The 20,255-nt window shown below is 41.2% G+C and overlaps 1 protein-coding gene across 1 annotated transcript in view; it reads left to right on the top strand.

Moving 5' to 3' along the window:
- The window catches only part of grin3bb (glutamate receptor, ionotropic, N-methyl-D-aspartate 3Bb), a 79,778-nt gene that overhangs the window by 11,794 nt on the left and 47,729 nt on the right, over positions 1 to 20,255 (top strand). Inside the window, exon 2 of the mRNA XM_072593919.1 lies at positions 13,577 to 14,175. Within this exon, the coding sequence (XP_072450020.1) occupies positions 13,577 to 14,175 (599 nt within the window). The remainder of the gene's footprint in view (positions 1 to 13,576; positions 14,176 to 20,255) is intronic.

Genomic DNA, 20,255 nt, shown 5'->3' with positions numbered 1-20,255 from the left:
AAATCCTACACCACCTAGATCATGTAATTGCTGTAGATAGTGATCCTTCAGCCATGCTACACTATTTGATAATAATGTGGCACTTGTCTCTGTATCACATTTGAAATTGGTGAGAGGCGTAGTGACATAAATGCCTTCTTTCTAAAATGCTAGGTCAGGACCATCTATCTTCCATGGGAACACTGTAGGCTTTCCTCCTATTCTAGCTCAAACTAATGGAATTTGTATGAGTAGGTATTTACTTCTTATTGCCTTGAGATTGTGTCCTACATAACCATGTTTTTTAAAAGTGATGGTATGTAAAGCACACTTTTAAAATAACTGGGCACTGTTTGTATCTGTGTGGTGTCCTTGCTCTGTGGCACTGAAACTAACTGTTCGTATCTGTGTCTGTCCTACTCTCTGAACTATCTTCTTATGTGTCTTTAGATATTTTGCGCCTTAACAACTGAATGGTTTCTGCTGATCTCTTATGATGACTATGATCCTCTCCTTTAAGATTCGGTCTACATTGCTTCTAGACTTCTGCTTCACCCACAATCAAAATGGTTTTGTCCTGAGTCAAATTTTATTTGGACTGTGACTAATCTAACAACAACTCATCAGCAATTCCAATAACAGTTAAATTTTGACATTCAAGTTTCAAAGTCACATTTCTCTACTGCTTAGAGGTCATAAGTGAAAATATCAGTGATTCCCCAGATGCTGAACTCCTTTGTTAAACATTTCTCTTCAAGAATTTTATTTGTTCTAAGATTAAATTAATTCTCAAAGACTTGCAGAACTTGATCATAGTTATAGAAGCATGCAGCATGGAAACACACAGTTTGGCCCAACTCATCCACGCTAACTAGACATCCCAATGTGATCTAGTCCCATTTGCCAGCACTTGTCCCATACCCCTCTAAAACTTTGCTATTCATATACCCAACCAAATGCCTTTTGAAGATTGTAATTGTATCAGTCTCCACCATTTTCTCTGGCAACTCATTCCATACATGCATCACCCTCTGCATGAAAATTTTGCCCCTCAGGTCCTTTTTATATCCTTCCCCTCTCACTTTAAACCTATGCCATCTCACCCACTCTAGGAGAAAGACCATGGCTATTCACCCTATCCATGCCCTTCATGATTTTATAAACCACTACAAGGTCACCTCTCTGCCTCCAATGCTGCAGGGAAAAAAGCCTCAGCCTATTCAGCCTCTCCCTATAACTCAAACCCTCCAATGCTGGCAATATTCTTGTTATTCTTCTCTGCACCCTCTCAAGTTTAACAACATTCTTTAAAAAAATCTGTTAGCTCCTTGTATTACTTGGCACGTTATAACATCATCAGCTACAGTCCCAGTCAAATACAGAAGTGTATTAACTTGTTCAGCATCTGGTTTAGTATCTAGTTTTAAAGCCATTCTATATATTAGGAATTGTTTTCTCCAAGATGTCCAGTTCTGTGTAATATTTAGCCAATCTTTGAAACCAAATCTTCCTGTCAATATTATTTCTGCAGCTATGTCTTCCTAATGTGACTATTCGTTTTCTTTACTTCAAATGCTTTTATTTCTGAAGTATATCTATGCTGTTACTATGTATTGCTATACTGGACTGTTTTCATGCACCATTGTGGCTAAGTGAGCCCTATTCTTTGTTAATAATATTCCTTTTTTGCAGCTTCTCTAGATGAATCCCACTAATCATGTCTTTAATAAATGATTCCTGATTCCTCAATGGTTTTACATAGTGAATCTGTTCTTTGTGGCTTTATGAGTTAAATCAGAAGTTGTTTCTAAAGCCCTTGATTTCCCTTCCTCCTGCTTCATGATACCTGCATAGTATGGAATTGTTGCTTACTAATGCCTGTGAGTACTTTGCTGATGTCTAGCTTGTGCAGCATGTAAACTTTGCTACTTTTAAAGATTTGTATTGTCCACTAGGGACTTCAATTTTGTTCTCAAAACCTCTGATGTCTGTACACTTTCCAGCTGCACCTTTATTCAGGACTAACCCTGAAATCTGTAACCCTTTGGGTTTAACTAGCACAGCAACTCCATGCAGTTTCTAAGTCATGCTAACTGAAGCACAAGTTCAATCAAGTCTGAAATGCTTTTTACCATCATGTGAGTTGCAAACAAATATACCAGTGAATAGGGAATAATGGACTGTCCAGGCCTTTGAGCCTCCTCTGTCATTCATTAAGTTCATAGCTGATTGTAATCTCAAATTTACATTCCTGCCTACAGCTAATAGCTTCTCACCCCTTGGTCACCAAGAACTTATCCAACTCTGCTCTTTAGAAACTTGCCTTGAGGTTCTTTTCTACAATATTTGGCTCTTTCAGCTCTGTTTCCTCACATGGATTTCTTAAAACCGTCTCTGATGAATCTTCAGACCTCTGCAGTTACCAGAATTTCATATGTTACAGTAGGATGGAACCTGCAACAGCAGCCACCTTGTTCAGATGAATCCTCACCACAGATCATCATGATATAAGGGCTATTCTGATGATTTGCTGCCACCATCCACTTTCCTGTTAGTAATCTACGGTCTTGACTTCATTTAATATGGTAGAGAAAAATCAACTGATAGCTAAAGAGAGGACACTCTTGGCTTAAACAAGATGTAGTTTATTGCATGACCGTAACTAAATATAAGTGACATTTATATGATGGACACTGTTATTGAAAGAACTAGGGAGATCTCGACTTAAAGTTTTACTCCTTTGAGACCTATAGTTGTTTCCCCACCTATGTCCATATCATATTATCATATTGGGTGATACTGAATGAGCTCTTCACCCTTTCACCCTTATACAACACTTTCATGGTCTACCATCAAAAACTTTCATGATTTTTAAAACAGCTGCGTTTTATTTCAGAAAACTATTTATGTTTTCTGCATTTCCCTGTAGAACACTGTATTTGTGATTACAACATAAGCACATGTAGTCTGGAAGCAGTATTTGGGGAATTGACAGTGAGAGAGGAGTGATGGGTAATGGCAGCTCCTGTACTTGCATAAGGAAGTGTCGCTGGAAAGGGAGGGATAATTGGGTATTATTGTTCCAGGTACTATTGTATAGGAAATAGTTCTTTTGAAGTGCAAAAGATTGTCATGCTGGAGATAGTGAAAATGGTAAAGGTGATCTGTTGTCAGTGAAGACTGCTGGATTGAAGTCAAGACAAGCTTCTATAAAAAGAGGATAGGATCAGGCCAGAATTGAGGAAAGTGGGAGGAATATGGTAGCCCCTATAAACTACAGTTAAAAACACAAATAAATTATTGTGGGTGAAGCGAATTAGCACACAAGGGAGTATCATTCATTAATGTAGGCTGGGTACAAAGATGTTTGGTATCCGGAAATACAGGTAGGTTAACTAGGGACAAATCCTGCCTTGTATTTGTTAATGCTTAGTTATCCATCTCCCATTTGTAAGTTAGTTATGTCTTTTTGTTTCAGTTTGGATCATATTCCTGTTTTATACCATGATTGCCCAGTCCCTGAGGCACATATATTGGAACTGGCCCAGCCAAGGTAGTATGTCTGATTGACAGCTATGTCTAAGACCTTTGTGAAAGGAGTAGGGTTATTGATCGCCTGTACTAAATTTTGACATACTGTGGTGGCTAGGGATCTCCAATTACAGGATTAAATTGAACTTCAAAGGTTTATCAAGATTTAGTTCTGCAGCCTGCAAGTAAGAGTTTTATATTTAAGTGCTGTGCCATCCAGCAGAACAGTTGAGCTAGATTTGAAATAGAGCCTGTTCCATAGTGTGGTAAGTGATTTTCTTTTTGCCTTGGTGTGCATATTGGTGTGGTGTTTTCATTATTAACAGACAAGAAATTTGGTATGCTATAATAGCCCAGAACATGCATTTAAAAAGGGAGACATATGACTGGACCCCAACGAGCCACAAGTTACTGGTTGATTTGACAAATCCAGCATTACTTTCACAAAAATAACATTTCATCCTGAACTTTCTTTTGAGTTCAAACATGACGTGCTCATTAAATTTATTGCATAAAATTAGGCATAGCATTTAATCACATGAAAATAAATAATGATGGCCAATCAACCTCACAGTACCGAAAAGTGAGCAATTACATTTTTAAACAGGTTGTTTAGGAAAATACCTACACACAACAGTGTATAAATCTACCTTTTCTGGCCTTCATAGTTTAACTCCCAGCATGATGCGGGTCAATCCAGTGTACAACTCTTCCACAACTGATATTTTTTCCCTGAGGTGAGGTGCCTGGATATTTCAGGTGAGGATAAAATCCTGGATATGGAGATTGAGTCTGGATCAGGTAAGGGTGTAAACAGTATTCAGAAAAGGGAAGGAGAATCATATGATAGCAACTTAAATATTTCAGTATTTGGATCAAGAGTTTTCTGTTGAGTCCCACTCTGTTTACTTGAACGTAGGACAAAAAAAACGGCACATTTCAAATCATACAAAATATGCAAACTTTTGTCCATACTCAAAAATGACTCACTACAAAATACCAGAAAAATCTATCCCAGAACTCTTGCTAACCGTGTACAGAACACAGATACTTTGAGGCTTACTCCTTCAGAAGATTGTTTCATTTTTCTCCTACCCCACATCTCAACTGATCTTTGTGCAGTCCTGTCATACTCCTCACTCAGCCTCAAACAAGCTACTAGGCATTTAATCAGTTCTGACTGATGTCCCACTGGTATAGCTGTGCCAAGTGTCAGCCTTGAAATTGTTTACAACTTTTGTTACAGATCTTTGACAGAAATGCTGATCCCAGTTGTCTCTTAGATGCGCTCTTTTTTTTGTTTCAGTCAAATTCAGTTTTCAGCCAAGGTCATAGAGATTTCAGATTTTTAAAACTAATTAGAGTCATAGAGTCATAGAAATGTACAACACAGAAACTGACCCTTCTGTCCAACCCATCCATGCTGACCAGATATCCCAACCCAATCTATCCCAACTGCCAGCATCTGGCCCATATCCCTCCAAACCCTTCCTATTCATACACCCATCCAGATGCCTTTTAAATGTTGCAATTGTACCAGCCTCCATCACTTCCTCTAGCGGCTCATTGCATACACGTACCACCCTTTGAGTGAAAAAGTTGCCTCTTATGTCTGTTTTATATTTTTCCCCTCTCACCCTAAACCTATGCCCTCTAGTTCTGGACTTCCTAACCCCAGGGGAAAGACTTTGTCTATTTATCTTATCCATGCCCCTCATGATTTTATAAACCTCTCAGCCTCTAATGCTCCAGGGAAAACAGCCCTAGCCTACTCAACCTCTCCCTATAGCTCAAATCCTCCAACCCTGGCAATATCCTTGTAAATCTTTTCCGAACCCCTTCAAGTTTCACAAGACCTTTCCGATCGGAAGGAGACCAGAACTGAACACAATATTCCAACAGTGGCCGAACCAATGCCCTGTACAGCCACAACATGACCTCAACTGTTTGTTTAATTCAAAGTAAAATGGGTTAATGAAGAGACTCATATCTTAAATGTTAAAATTTTTAACATCATAGTTTTAAATTCGGTGACTTGATTGTCAAGTTGCCGATTCAAGTCAAGAGGGCCTGTGACAAAATATTCACACCTTGAAACAAATGCACGAGCAGCTGGGCTGACTGCAGGCATACCTTTAGTCTCTGAGATTTCAGGCAGCGTAAAAAAGCAAGAGGTCTCTGTCAGAGAGACAGTGGACTGCAGTTTATATGGCCAGCAGGCAGCGAAGTTAGCCCTTCCTGTGGACTGCTAGACAAAATGCTGAGGGAAGGTTATTTCTGGTTAAAAAGATGTATCCCATGGCAATCTCAGCAATTTGGAAAATTTGTCCTTGTATGTCCAGAAAAGCAAATTGATAGACCTTAACTGCTAGCATTTTGTTCAGGTGTTTTCTGAAACTGAATTATTTAAGTTTTTGATGACTTGATGTTACTTCTGCACTAAATTGTGCAAAACAAAACAGTTGGAAGCTGAGAATGGTGTTTGATTAGTTCCTGTGAAAACTGTAACTCTGCAGAGAGAGGCAGTGAAGTGTAACCCTGTGGGGTTATTATTTTGTTAAAATTTAAATATAATTTAGAATACCCATTGCCATTAAATAATATATAGTTGACGTTGCCTTTAGTTTGCATGTTATAGGAAAAAGTCTTGCGTGCAATTCCATGAAGTTAGTCAATGGTAATTCAGATATCTTTTAAAATTATTGATCTCTACGGGGATTATAGCAGGACTGTGGAAAAGGCCCATTCCTAAATGCATTTGAAAGGGTGGTGGGGGTGAGATGTTTTCTTCTTTTGCTGTAGTCAATGTGCAGCAGGTGAGGGAATACCTGGAATCAGGGAATACCTGATAAAAATGGCAGCGGAGTAGATCTCATCAGCTCCAACTGTTTTTCTTTTTTTTCTCTCTTTTTGTTTTTTTTCTTCTCCTTTACTTATCCCTTCTCCTGAGCTCAAGCAGCATTGGTGGCGGTGAGTGAGCACAAATGTGAATGCTTTCTCATGGCGGTGAATGAGCCCAGTGTGGACAGGAATGAGCCCCTACTTACTTTTCCGGGGCAAGTGCAGGACCTAGCATTGGAATCGGTAGTTGTTCTATTGGCAGAGACAACATTGGCGAGGTATGCCCAGTAGCAGAAAATGGCCCTGAGGATTGCCAAATTCATCGATTGACAGTGATGAAACAGTGGTGGGAGGGCATCATAGCAACATCGATGAGGTAGACGCCCTGGTGAGAGATGTGACTCTGATGCAGGTGGGTCTGGCACAGGTGGCAGAGAGAGGGTGGTGAAGGAAAATCGGCTCAGAGGCAAAGATGGTGCTTGAAGAGTGGAGACCTCAATTTTGGCTATATCCAGTGTAGACAGCGATACCAGGCATCATTGATGATGAGCTGGTTCAGGACTGATGGATTCTCTTTAGGCTAAATCTTTCTTTATTTTTCTTGTACTTAAAACTATTCAAAATGGCAGTGAATCACAGTGACAGTGGAAAAACATGTCACTGTATCTTAATGTTTACCTCACTGTAAAATACATACAACAATAAAAATCATTCAAAAATAAAAACCATTCATTTAAAAATTCAGATTGACGGAGATGGTGAAGGAATGTTAAGATAGACTATATACAGAGTGAAACCAGGAGACTGTTGGAATAAAGATAATCAAGGCATGAATGAAAGTTTGAGCAGATGAAAGTTTCAGCTGAGCTATGGACGTTGTTCTGGAGGCCATAGTGATGGCACAGATAAGTGATCAGAACCCATCTTAGAGACAAACAAAACTTAACCGCAAGGCTGTAGACCATCTGGTTCAAATCTCAGCAAGTTGCTAAGGAAAGGGATTTGGTAAAGGACACAAATACCATGACATACACAGAGAAAAAGTCAAAAGGCCAGATTTTCACAGAGTGACAAAGACTCTGTGGACTGTAGACCTTTACAAATAGTAGATAGGATCCAGACGAGGAAGCCTTGCTTTGTTGCAAACATTATTGTCAGTGAGGGGAAAGGATTTATTGATTTATTTATTTATTGTCATATGTAGTTATTACATGTATCTGTTATAAATACAATTGTTCCAAGGAAGTTAACCTGCAGTATGAGAGTCACAAATTGGTATACACTTAATGGTAATGTCCTGAGGAGTGCTGCTGAACAAAAAGACCTTGGAGTGCAGGTTCATAGCTCCTTGAAAGTGGAGCTTCAGGTAGACAAGATAGTGAAGAAAACGTTTGGTATGTTTGCCTTTATTGGTCAGTGCATTGAGTATAGGAGTTGGGAGGTCACCCTGCGACTGTACAGGATTTCTGTTAGGCTGCTTTTGGAATATTGTGTGCAATCCTGGTCTCCCTCCTGTCAGAAGGATGTTGTCAAACTTGTAAGGGTTCAGAAAAGATTCACAAGGATGTTGCCAGGGTTGAAGGATTTGAGCTGTAAGGAGAGGCTGATAGGCTGTGTGTATTTTCCCTGGAGCATCAGAGGCTGAGGGGTGACCTTATCGAAGTTTAGAAAATCATGAGGAGATGGATAGAGTAAATAGATAAGGTCTTTTCCCTGGGGTGGGGGAGTCCAAAACTAGATGACATAGGTTTAACATGAGAGGGGAAAGATTTAAAAGGAACCTGAGAGTCAATATTTTCATGCAGAGGGTGGTGCATGTATGGAATGAGTTGTCAGAGGAAGTGGTGGAGGCTGGTACAATTACAACATTTAAAAGGCATCTGGATGGGTATATGAATCGGAAGAGGTTTAGAGGGATGTGGGGCAAATGCTGACAGATGGCACCAGATTTATTTAGGATATCTGGATGGCATGGACGTTTTGGACTAAAGGATCTGTTTCCATGCTGTCCATCTTTATGCCTCTGACTCCAGTGCTCTTGAAGAGTGTTTAAGCAACATAATCTGAAGTGTTTTTAATTCCTGTGCTCTTTAAATACGAAATCTGTCACTGAGAGTAAAAAAGCTCTGTGGATTGCCGTGATTGACAGGCTAATTAGTGTAGTTTATTAGAAGAATTCCCATCTGTGACTGTAATAGATTTTCAAATGAGTTCTATGTTGGTATTTCCAAAATACTGTTGTGTCATTAGAAAGTTTGGCTTAATTTTAAAAGCTCATTTATACTAGTGGGTGTTCTGTGTGCACATTTTGATTGGCACTTGATAGAGACCATTACAAATTATTTGTGTCGCGGCAACTGAACAGAATTGTTTTTGTTATTGGAAATTGAACACGAGACTTCAGAACTTCAAATTTGTTTTATTCTTTGGGAGTTAAAATAATGATAAGACCATAAAAAGTAGGAGAACCATAAAAAGTAGGAGAAGATGTCAGCCATTTTTCCCATCAAGTCTGCTCCATCATTCAATATTGTTGTATTCTATTCCCTTTGAAATAAAGGCTAACATTCATTTGCCTTCCCAATTAGTGCTGAACTGGAATGCTAGCATTTTGTGATTCATGTATGAGGGCCTCCAAATCTCTGTGGTGCAGCTTTCTGCAGTCTTTTGCCATTTAAATAATATTCAGCTTTCTGTCTCACATTTGTCCACATTATATTCCATCGGCCAAGTTTTTTCCGACCTTCTTAACCTGCTTATACCTCTCTGTAGACACATTAATCTCACCACTTGTCTTCCCACCTATTTTTGTGTCATTTTATTTTCATTATTAAATATGTATGGATGAGAGTTCTATTATATTGTTAGGAATTTGTTTATTTTTCATCTCTACATCGTCCCTGAGGTCTGTAAATGGTAGATGCAAGATGAGTAGATATGAAAGTGGAATTAGGGAACAATGAGTGATGGGGGATATGTCTCTCATTATCCGCCATCATGCCTCATTCCCTAATCACATGACCATCTACAATTTGCCCAAGGGTGGACATGCCCAACTTCACTCTGCTCCACCTCCCCAAGGGAAAATTGGTTCAAAGAGGCCATTTAAACCAAGGCAGCTCTGCAGCATCCGGAAATTTCTAATTGGAGTTATCAGCTTCTGTCAGTAAAATCTGGCCTTTGTCTTTACTGTGGAAGCTGGAACAATGGAAGGAGGATGTTGGGAAACAACTTGGAATTGAAAGCTTCTTTCCTGCCTTCTGGTCTTTGTGCTATACCAACTTAAACTCAGACTCCATGCTGCATTCTTTAGCTGTCTTACAGATCCCTTGGCAGGAGTAGAGAAGAGTAGATCTCCTGGGAAACATTCCTCCCTCAACATTCCACCAAAAATAAGTTGATTGCTATTTCTCTCCTTTGCTGATTTTCTTAATTTTTACCTTACTACTTTATGTTCAATGCATGTTGGGCATGCAGCAGTTTAACAACATCTCTGTCTTTAGTCTCTTCAGTTTTCTTCAGTTCACCCAGGAGGAGACATTTGACTTTCTCCTTCTCTCTTTCTTTAGTATATTCAGTAAAGGAAGGAGGAAATTGGGCATCAGTCCATTGGCTCCATGGTACTGAGCTATAACGTTTCCAATGCCAATGCAATATGAAAGATAGCAGCACACACTTCTGTCAGGTTTACTGCTCTAACTTGTGTGAAATATTTCAATTTCTGTCATCAAGCTTCAAAACAATCTATAAACCACGTCCTCAGCATTGACCACAATGAATGCTTTGATAAGATTCTTATTTAAAAACTGTTTCAGAGCCAGCACTATATCTCATTGTAAAGCAATTGTACTACACAACAAGGAAGGAATATATTTATGTTGAGTACAGAAGACTAGACTAATATCTTTCTAATAGTGAATTCTGGTTTCTGGGTTATTTTTGAATCACAGAATGAATGAATGAATGAATGAATGAATGAATGAATGAATTTATTGCCACATATATCTTGAAGATATAGTGAAGAGTTTGTCATCACAGTCTGGTGCCATTTGGGCTACAAATAGAATAAAAAGAAATTACTTCAATAAGAATTTATCTTCTGTTCAAATTGGGTCTCAAGCCACAGCTCCAGGGCTTCTGTGAGTTCTCTGGAAGATGTTCTAGTTCTAAAGGAGTCTGCTCCGGGATCAGCAATGATGAACCCGGAGACAGACATCGTCAGAATCCAGGCTCCAGGCCTACTACTGCCAGTAGTCCCTGCTCCAGGTACTGCCACCAGCAGAGGTCTAGGCTTCGGATGTATCATTGCCAGGTGTCCCTGCTCCGGGTACTGCTACCACCAAAAAGTTCCAGGCTGCGGGCCTACCACTGCCAGAAACCCCCTGCACCAGGCATTGCCACCAATAGCCCAGATTCCGGGCCTACCACTGCCAGGTGTCCTCGCTCCAGATACTGCTGCCACCAAGAGTCCAGGCTCTGGGCACCAACACTAGGAGCCCTGATCCATACTGCTGATGCTGCAGCCACGATCCCCACCAACACCACTCTAGCCTCGAAGGTGAAGAAAGAAAACAAAAGGTTACTAAAAAGTACACAAAGAAAAAGGATATTGCCAATGAGACTACTTACCTTGCCGCCATCTTGAATATGACAGGGAGGGGAAAAATGAGTTGCAAATCATTAATTTCTCTCCCCCAAAATTTTAAACGCTTCAATATGCAGACAAAATCAAGATGTCAATTCATTCTTCGATTTCTGATGTTGATATTTTCATTCCTCCCAGTTCTGTCTCGACCTCCCCAGGGTAGCAACTCCTTTAGTTTCAGGGAAGCTAATCTTGAGGCTTCTAAATGCCCACATGAAGCATTGATTATTGGCAGGATAGTCATCAATGAAGTTAGTTTTGGTGGAGGCTGCTGCCAGACTCGATGGGAGCTAGTTGGTTCAGTGAATTTTTTTCTTGAGCTGGGTAACTTTGGACTAATCCAATAGGCCCAGGTAATGGCAGAAGGTAGAATATGATACATAAGGAATTAATATTAATGATGAATGTTATTGACTGATGTAAAAACCTATTTGATTTACTAATACCCTTTAATTAGGAAATCTGCCATCCTTACCTTGTCTGGCCTACATGTGACTCCAGACAATGTGCTTGATTTTTAATTGCCCTCTGAAATGGCATAACAAGCCATTCATTTGTATCAAATATTTAAAAAGTTTCAAAAAAAAAAGGAATGAAATCTGATAGACCATCTTATGTTGACTAAAGCATGAGAATCAACAATGGCACACATAGCTCCATCAACCTTATGAATTCCGCCTTATCTACATCTGGAGGCTAGTGCCAAAATTTGAAGAGTTAGTCAAGCAACAGCCTGACATAGTCAGACTCATGGAATCATATCTTATAGACAAAGACACCAACAACATCATCACTATCCCTGGATATGGATGTAAGTTTGCTTACTGAGCTGGAAGGTTTGTTTTCAGACGAATCATCACCATACTAGGTAACATCATCAGTGAGCCTCCGACAAGTTCTCCAAACTCACTAATCCCTGGATATGACCTGACTCTGGCAAGACAGAGCCAGCAGAGGTACGGCACAGTGAAATACAGTCAGGAAGGAGCAGCCCTGGTTGGATTCAAATCTGGCACATAGGAAGATGGTCATGATTGTTGGAGGTCAGTCATCTCAGCTCCAGGACGTCTCTGCAGGAGTTCCTCAGGGTAGTGCCTTAAGCCCAATCATCTTCAGCTGCCCTACCAATGACCTTCACTCCACCACAAGGTCAGAAGTGGGAATGTTCAATTGTGCAACCACCATGTCCTACACCACTTCCAACTCCTGAAATACTTAAGCAATCTATATTCAAATGTACAAAATCAAGATAATATCCAGGTTTGAGCTGACAAGTGGCAAATACCATTTACACCACACAGTACCAAGCAACAAGAGAGAATCTCATAATCACCCTTTGACATTCAATGGCATTACCATCACTGCATCCCTCACAATCCACATCCTAGGATTATCATTGACTAGAAACTGAATTGAACTAATCATATGAATATTGTGGCTACAAAAGTCAGTCAGGTGCTTGGAATCTTGCAATGAATAACTCATTTCCTGACTCCCCAAAGCCTGTCTATCACCTACAAGGCACAAGGCATGAAGTACTCTTCACTTACCTGGATGGGTGCAACTCCAACAAAACTCAAGAAACTACACACTATCTAGACCAAAGCAGTCCATTTGAGCACCAAATCAACAAACATTCACTCATTGCACCACTGATGCTTCGTAACAGCAGTGTGTACCATTGTCAAGATGCACCACAGACATTCACTGAGGCTGTTTAGGTAACATCTTCCAAGCCCATGACATTTAACATCAAGAATAACAAGGGCAGCAGATACCTGGGAACACCATATCTGCAAGATCCATTTACAGACACTCAGCATCCTGACTTGGAAACATATCACCTTCCTTCAGTGTTGCTGGTTTAAAATCCTGTTCTCCTTCCCTAACAGCATTGTTGAGTGACCTACATCAAATGAATGGCTGCAGTTCAAGGAGGCTGCTCATTACCACCTTCACAAGGACAATTAGGAATGGGTAATAAATGTTGGCCCAGCCAATGACATCTATATCCTATGAATTAATCAGATAAACTTGCATTTAAATCACCAGATCCGATGCTCACTGTGTTTAAATGAACTGAGGACATTTCAAAATCAGTTAGAGCAATAGAACCAGCGAAGAGTGAAAAAGTAAGTTTACAATATTGCTCAAAAAATAAATTGCACAGATTGATTAGATAGTTTTTTTTAAATGTCTAACACATGGAAGTCCTAATCTAAGCACTGGGAACTTTCATCTATAAAACTATTACAGCCCACTCATTCTGCATAGAGCAGTTCTCCAGCTACCTCTGTAGAACTCAGATGCAGGATAGCAAAATCTGAGATTTAGAAGATTGTAGGTGTGGAATGGTCGAAGCGGAGAACTTGGAGGGCACTGGGTGGATGGGATGATAGACTGGTGAATTTGCTGAGTGAGTTGGATACAGATGTGGGTGTGCTTGGAGCTGGAATTAAATGCCAATCTGGTTTTATTCCTAGCATTATGAGCTCAAATGCCTTATGTTAATCCTTAATGTTTTAGATATCTGTATGTTCAAATTCCAGTTCCTAACTTGAAAACTAATTTATTTTGCAGAATCCTTTACATCTGCAGATGAGCATGGAAAGCTCAGTCACCTCCTTGATGGATTTGCTCATCAGTGTCCTTAAAACCAACTCTTGGTATGATGTCAGTGTGATCTTGTGCCACAGCTGGGATATCTCCAGATTCCTCAGTTACCTGAGCAACAACTCAAACTTTGAACTGCGGGCTTTACTCAACTTAACAGACATGGATGATGCGGGCATCATTCGCTTTTTACATGAGAAATTGAATGACTTAAAGGACTCGTCCACTTCAGTTTTGATGTTTAGCAGTAATGCCAAATGCTCTGGATTCGTCTTTGAAACTGCAGCTGGCCTGGGTTTGACCTCCCCTGAGTTTCACTGGGTTATTGGTCATCCTCTGAACGTTGAGGACCTGCAAACCACAGGCCTACCTCTAGGTCTGCTTGCCTACGGTGAAGTGAACAAACCTGTTCTGGGAAATTATGTGAGGGATGCAGTGGAGCTGATAGCTAGAGCTATATCCACTGCTGTGTTCATTCGGCCTGACACAACACTCATCCAAAGCATGGTGAACTGTAATGACAAACAGAAAGAAGGTGTGCTATCTTCAGGTCAATATCTTTCAAGGTAAAACATTTAACGTAAATATTTTAATTAACTCACTTTTCTTTTTTCTGCTGTTTTCTCCAGCCTTTAGCTGTGGTTTGGGTTTTGTGTTCCATAGCTACTGACCATCCTGAAATAAACCATCCAAGTGTCCTTTCATGAGTGAGATGTCAGCACCTGTTTGCGCACAGTAGCATGTGGGGAGCATGCATCAAGTAAATTACAACTACAAGAATTCAGAATCTCTGGGTCTGATGACAATTAATCAACATTTATAAAATTAAAATGGTTCCTTCCCAAACTCTAAAGATGTTTAAATGTCCTTCCTATCTGCAGCTTTCTGCTATTGTTTTATGTTTTATTATTAATTCTGGAATGAAGAGGATTGGCTTATGAGGAGAGATTGAGTAGAACATAGAACAGTACAGCACAGAACAGGCCCTTCAGCCCACGATGTTGTGCCAACCATCGATCCTCATGTATGCACCCTCAAATTTCTGTGACCATTTGCATGTCCAGCAGTCTCTTAAATGTCCCCAATGACCTTCCTTCCACAACTGCTGCTGGCAACGCATTCCATGCTCTCTCAACTCTCTGTGTAAAGAATCCACCTCTGACATCCCCTCTATAGTTTCCTCCAACCAGCTTAAAACTATGACCCCTCGTGTTAGCCATTTATACCCTGGGAAATAGTCTCTGGCTATCGACTCTATCTATGCCTCTCATTATCTTGTATACCTCAATTAGGTCCCCTCTCCTCCTCCTTTTTCTCCAAGCTTAGTCAACCTCTCTTCATAAGATAAGCCCTCCAGTCCAGGCAACATCCTGGTAAACCTCCTCTGAACCTTCTCCAAAGCATCCACATCTTTCCTATAATAGGGCGACCAGAACTGGATGCAGTATTCCAAATGCGGTCTAACCAAAGTTTTATAGAGCTGCAACAAGATCTCATGACTCTTAAACTCAATCCCCCGTTAATGAAAGCCAAAACACCATATACTTTCTTAACAACCCTGTCCACTTGGGTGGCCATTTTAAGGGATCTATGTACCTGCACACCAAGATCCCTCTGTTCCTCCACACTGCCAAGAATCCTATCCTTAATTCTGTACTCAACTTTCAAATTCAACTTTCCAAAATGCATCACCTCACATTTATCCAGGTTGAACTCCATCTGCCACCTCTCAGCCCATCTCTGCATCCTGTCAATGTCCCACTGCAGCCTACAACAACCCTCTATACTGTCAACGACACCTCTAATCTTTGTGTCGTCTGCAAACTTGCTGACCCATCCTTCAATCCCCTCATCCAAGTCATTAATAAAAATTACAAACAGCTTCTATTCCAGCATGCACACCTGCTCTTCAAAGGTTTCATTCACTACAAAGTTCGTTTCTTTCGTAAAGACAGAAGCAAAAAACTCATTTAGGGCTTCCCCTACCTCCTCAGACACACAAGTTCCCTATGCTATCCCTGATTGGCCCTACTCTTTCTTTGACCATTCTCTTATTCCTCACATAAGAGTAAAATGCCTTTGTGTTCTCCCTAATCCGTTCTGCCAAGCCTTTCTCGTGCCCCCTCCTGGCTCTCCTCAGACCATTTTTGAGCTCCTTCCTCGCCTGCCTGCAATCCTCTCGAGCTGAGCTTGACCATAGCTTCCTCCACCTTATGTACGCTACCCTCTTCCTTTTGACGAGAAGCTCCACTGCTCTCGTCATCCAAGGTTCCTTTATCTTACCCCTTTTTGCCTGTCTCAGAGGGACATTTTTATTCATCACTAGGGAGTAGGTTTGCTCGCTGAGCTGTAGGTTTGATATCCAGATGTTTCATTACCTGACTAGGTAATATCAGTGGCGACCTCCAAGTGAAGTGAAGCTGTTGTCTCCTGTTTTCTATTTATATCTTTCTCCTGGATGGGGTTCCTAGGGTTTGTGGTGATGTCATTTCCTGTTCGTTTTCTGAGGAATTGATAGATGGCATCTAGATCTGTGTTTGTTTATGGTGTTGTGGTTGGAGTGCCAGGCCTCTGGCATGTCTTTGCTTAGCCTGTCCCAGGATAGGTGTGTTGTCCCAGTCGAAATGGTGGTTTATTTCATCCATTTCATCCATAGGGCTACGAGGGAGAGAGGGTCGTGTCTTTTTGTGGCTAGCTGGTGTTTGTGTATCCTGGTGGCTAACTTTCTTCCTGTTTGTCCTACATAGTGTTTGTGACAGTCCTTGCATGGAATTTTGTAGATGACATTGGTTTTGTCCATGGGTTGTACTGGGTCTTTTAAGTTTGTTAGTTTTTGTTTGAGAATGTTGGCGGGTTTGTGTGCTACTAGGATTCCAAGGGGTCTTGGTAGTCTGGCTGTCATTTCTGAAACTTCTTTGTATGGTAAGGTGGTTAGGGTTTCTGGTTGTGTTTGGTCTGCTTGTTGTGTTATTCATCACTCACAACAACTGTTCCTTAGACAGACTCCACATGTCTATAGTGCCTTTACCATGGAACAATTGCTCCCAGTCCATGCTTCCTAACTCCTGTCTAATCGTATCATAATTTCCTCTTCTCCCAATTAAATATCTTCCCATTTTGCCTAACCCTCTCCTTCTCCATAGCTATGTAGAATGTGAGGCAGTTGTGGTCACTATCACCAAAATGCTGTCCCACCACAAGATCTGATACCTGCCCCGTCTCGTTTCCAAGCACCAAGTCTAGAATGGCCTCTCCCCTCGTCGGCCTGTCAACGTACTGAGTTAGGAAACCCTCCTGAACACCTTACAAAAACAGCTCCATTCAAATCTTCTGCTTGAAAGAGGTTCTAATCAATATTGGGAAGGTTAAAGTCACCCATTACAACAACCCTACTACGTCCACACTTTTCCAAAATTTGCCGACCTACGCTTTCTTCCACCTCCCTGCTGATATTGGGGGGCCTGTAGTAAACCCCTAATGAGGTGACTGCTCCCTTGCTGTTCCTAATTTCCACCCATACTGACTCGGTAGGCAGATCTTCCTCGGCAATGGAAGCTTCTGCAGCTGTGATACCCTCTCTGATTAGTAGTGCTACACCCCCTTCTCTTTTTTTCCCCCTCCCTATTCTTTTTAAATGCTCTAAACCCTGGAACATCCAGCAACCATTCCTGTCCCTGAGAAAGCCATGTCTTTGTTATGGCCACAACATCATAGCACCAGGTACTGATCCACGCTGTAAGTTCATCACTTTTATTCCTGATACTCCTTACGTTAAAGCAAACACACTTTAACTGATCCCTTGGTTCCTTCCCAGGAAAATCCTTCCCACTAGCTGGTCTACCTCTTGCTATTGCCTCATCTGCATCAACTCTCACCTCTGGTATACAGCTCAGGTTCCCAACCCCCTGCCATACTGGTTTAAACCCTCTCAAACTACTCGAGCAAACCTTCCACCCAGGACATTGGTCCCCTTCCAGTTCAGATGCAACCTGTCCTTCTTGTACAGGTCCCACCTTCCCAGGAGGCATCCCAATTATCTACATATCTGAAGCCCTCCCTCCTACACCAGCTGCGCAGCTACGTGTTAAGCTGCACCCTCTCCCTGTTCCTCGCCTTGCTATCTTGTGGCACCGGTAGTAAACTAGAGATCACTACTCTGTTCGTCCTGCTTTGCAGCTTCCATCCTAACTCCCTGAAATCACTTTTTATATCCTCAATCCTTTTTTTGGCTATATCATTAGTGCCAATATGTAACAAGATTTCTGGCTGTTTGCCCTCCCCTTTTAGAACCTTACACACCCGATCGGAGACGTCCCGGACCCTGGCACCAGGGAGGCAACATACCTTCCGGGAATCCCGATCCTGACAAAATCTCCTGTCGATTTCCCCTAACTATCGAGTTTCCCCCCCCCCCCCCCCCCCCCCCAAACTAATTGGAAGTTAGAAGAATGAGAGAGAAAATTATCAAGAGAATAGAAAAGATAGAAGCAGAGAGGTTGTTTCCACTGGCAGGTGAACTAGGCGCATAGACTCAAAATAAGGGGGAACAGATTTGGGATTGAGTCAAGCAGGAATTTTTTCACCCCCAAAGGGTTGTGAATCTGTGCAATTCCTTGCTCAGTGAAGCAGTTGAGGCTACCTCATTGAATGTTTTTAAGGCAACAATAGATCTCCAAGACACCCTTGACTCATCCTAACTTGGGCATGCATCGCCAATCCTTCATTGTGGATTCCCTATCTAACAGCCAAATGGAAGCAGATTTGCCAGAACAACAATAAGGGTTCAATAGTGAAGAAGGCTCACTGTTACCTGTTCAAGCAACGAAAGGTAATTTTGCTCTTGCCACTGATGTCCGTGTCCTGAGAATTAATTTTAAACATGTCCCTAACCCAAAGTGTCCCATCTACAGTTGTCAATCAGTGGTAGGAGATGCACCTCCTGGCATCAAAGGGTTATCAATTGCTCAGTGAGAAGAGAAGGATTTTCATTCTTTACTGTTACTAACAAAATTGTTCTATATACGATCATTTACAATTCACCATTTCACCAAATTCGCCAAGATAAAGCATTGTGGAGGTTAAAATGATCAGAAATACAGACAGGAGTAGGCCCACATCTGAAGTAGGGCTCCTGCCCGAAATGTCGATTCTCCTGCTCCTTGGATGCTGCCTGACCTGCTGCGCTTTTCCAGCAACACATTTTCAGCTCTAGGCCCACATCTGCCCCACCATTTAATAAGTTGCTTTAACAACTCTTTTATTAAGATTTAATAACTGATGCCCACTTCCTACACTATCCCCATATCCCTTACATCCTTTTTTTGTCTAAAATCTGTCTTGATTGCATTTATCATCAGAATATTCACAGACCTCTGGCTTAGACACCTAAAATTTCATTTGATTTGCTTTTACATGTGATGTGGTTGTTACTGGCAAGACCATCCAAAATTGGTTTTGAACTGAGTGCTTTGCTCAGCAATTTCAGAGAGCAATTATGAGTCATCTACATTGATGTGGTTCTGGAGTCACATATAGGCCAGACTGATTAAGGATGGAAGATTTGCCTCACTAAAGTACACTTGGGAACCACATGTGTTTAGACTGATGGGTGTTTCATGGTCACCATAACTGGGACTAGCTTTATAGTCCAGATCCATTGATTGAATTTTAGTTAGTCAAGTTGCTGTCGTAGCACTTGAACCCCTGATCCCAGAGCATTATCCTGGGCCTCTGAATTACAAGCATCGTTTTATATGCTTCAATTAGATCACCTCTCAGTATTCTAAACTGTAGAGAGTGTAAATCTAGCCAATTCAATCACTCTTCATAAGTCACATTCGTTTTCTCTGTAATTTGTTTGACATTCACGAGGGTCTCGGTATTTTCAAACATTGCATGTGAAATATAGGCTGGCCACCGTATCCATGGGTCCGGTTTCCATGGTTTCAGTTACCCACGGTTACCGCGGCCCGAACATATTACAGGGAACCTTCTGGAACCAGGAACCCGGGGGCTACTGGGAAGGTAGATTTCCTATTTAAGTGAATGGGATCACAGCAATCTGCGGTTCGGGGCTTCCACAGTAGGTCTTGGAACTTATCCCCTGCGGGGGGGGGGACTTCTGTAAAAAAAATTTTCTACCTTGTCCAAGTATTTGTGTGTGTGTGTGGATCTGGTTCCAATTCTTTCAATTAATTTTCACAGGGGTTTAAGGGTATGTATTACATGCTTGCCTCCAGTAGCTCACCCAAATGACCACTCCTCACCTGTGTATCCTTGACAGTGAATACCAGAGTGATAGTCTGTCATGAGAGACATCACTCCACTCCTAAAATATGGCATTTGAAAAATAAATGATCTCCTACACAATAGAACAGAATAGATTGTGAGAAGTGGTTATTTAAATTAGGCAGCTCAGTGAGGAAGTGGACAGTATTAGAAAAAGTTAAGAGAGTGAGGGGTAGATTTTTGACTATTAAATAACTGAATGATTAACTTCTGCTCATTATTAGATTTGATTCTCTACAGTGTGAAAACAGACCCTTCGGCCCAACAAGTCCACACCGACCTTCCAAAGAGTAACCCATCCAGACCCATTTCCCTCTGACTAATGAACCTAATGCTATGGGCAATTTAAAATGGCCAA

The sequence above is a fragment of the Chiloscyllium punctatum genome, chromosome 24 (assembly GCF_047496795.1).
Source record: "Chiloscyllium punctatum isolate Juve2018m chromosome 24, sChiPun1.3, whole genome shotgun sequence".
NCBI classification, from domain to species: domain Eukaryota; kingdom Metazoa; phylum Chordata; class Chondrichthyes; order Orectolobiformes; family Hemiscylliidae; genus Chiloscyllium; species Chiloscyllium punctatum.
Note: the sequence above shows the minus strand (reverse complement) of the source record. Positions and strands in the feature narration are given on the sequence as shown.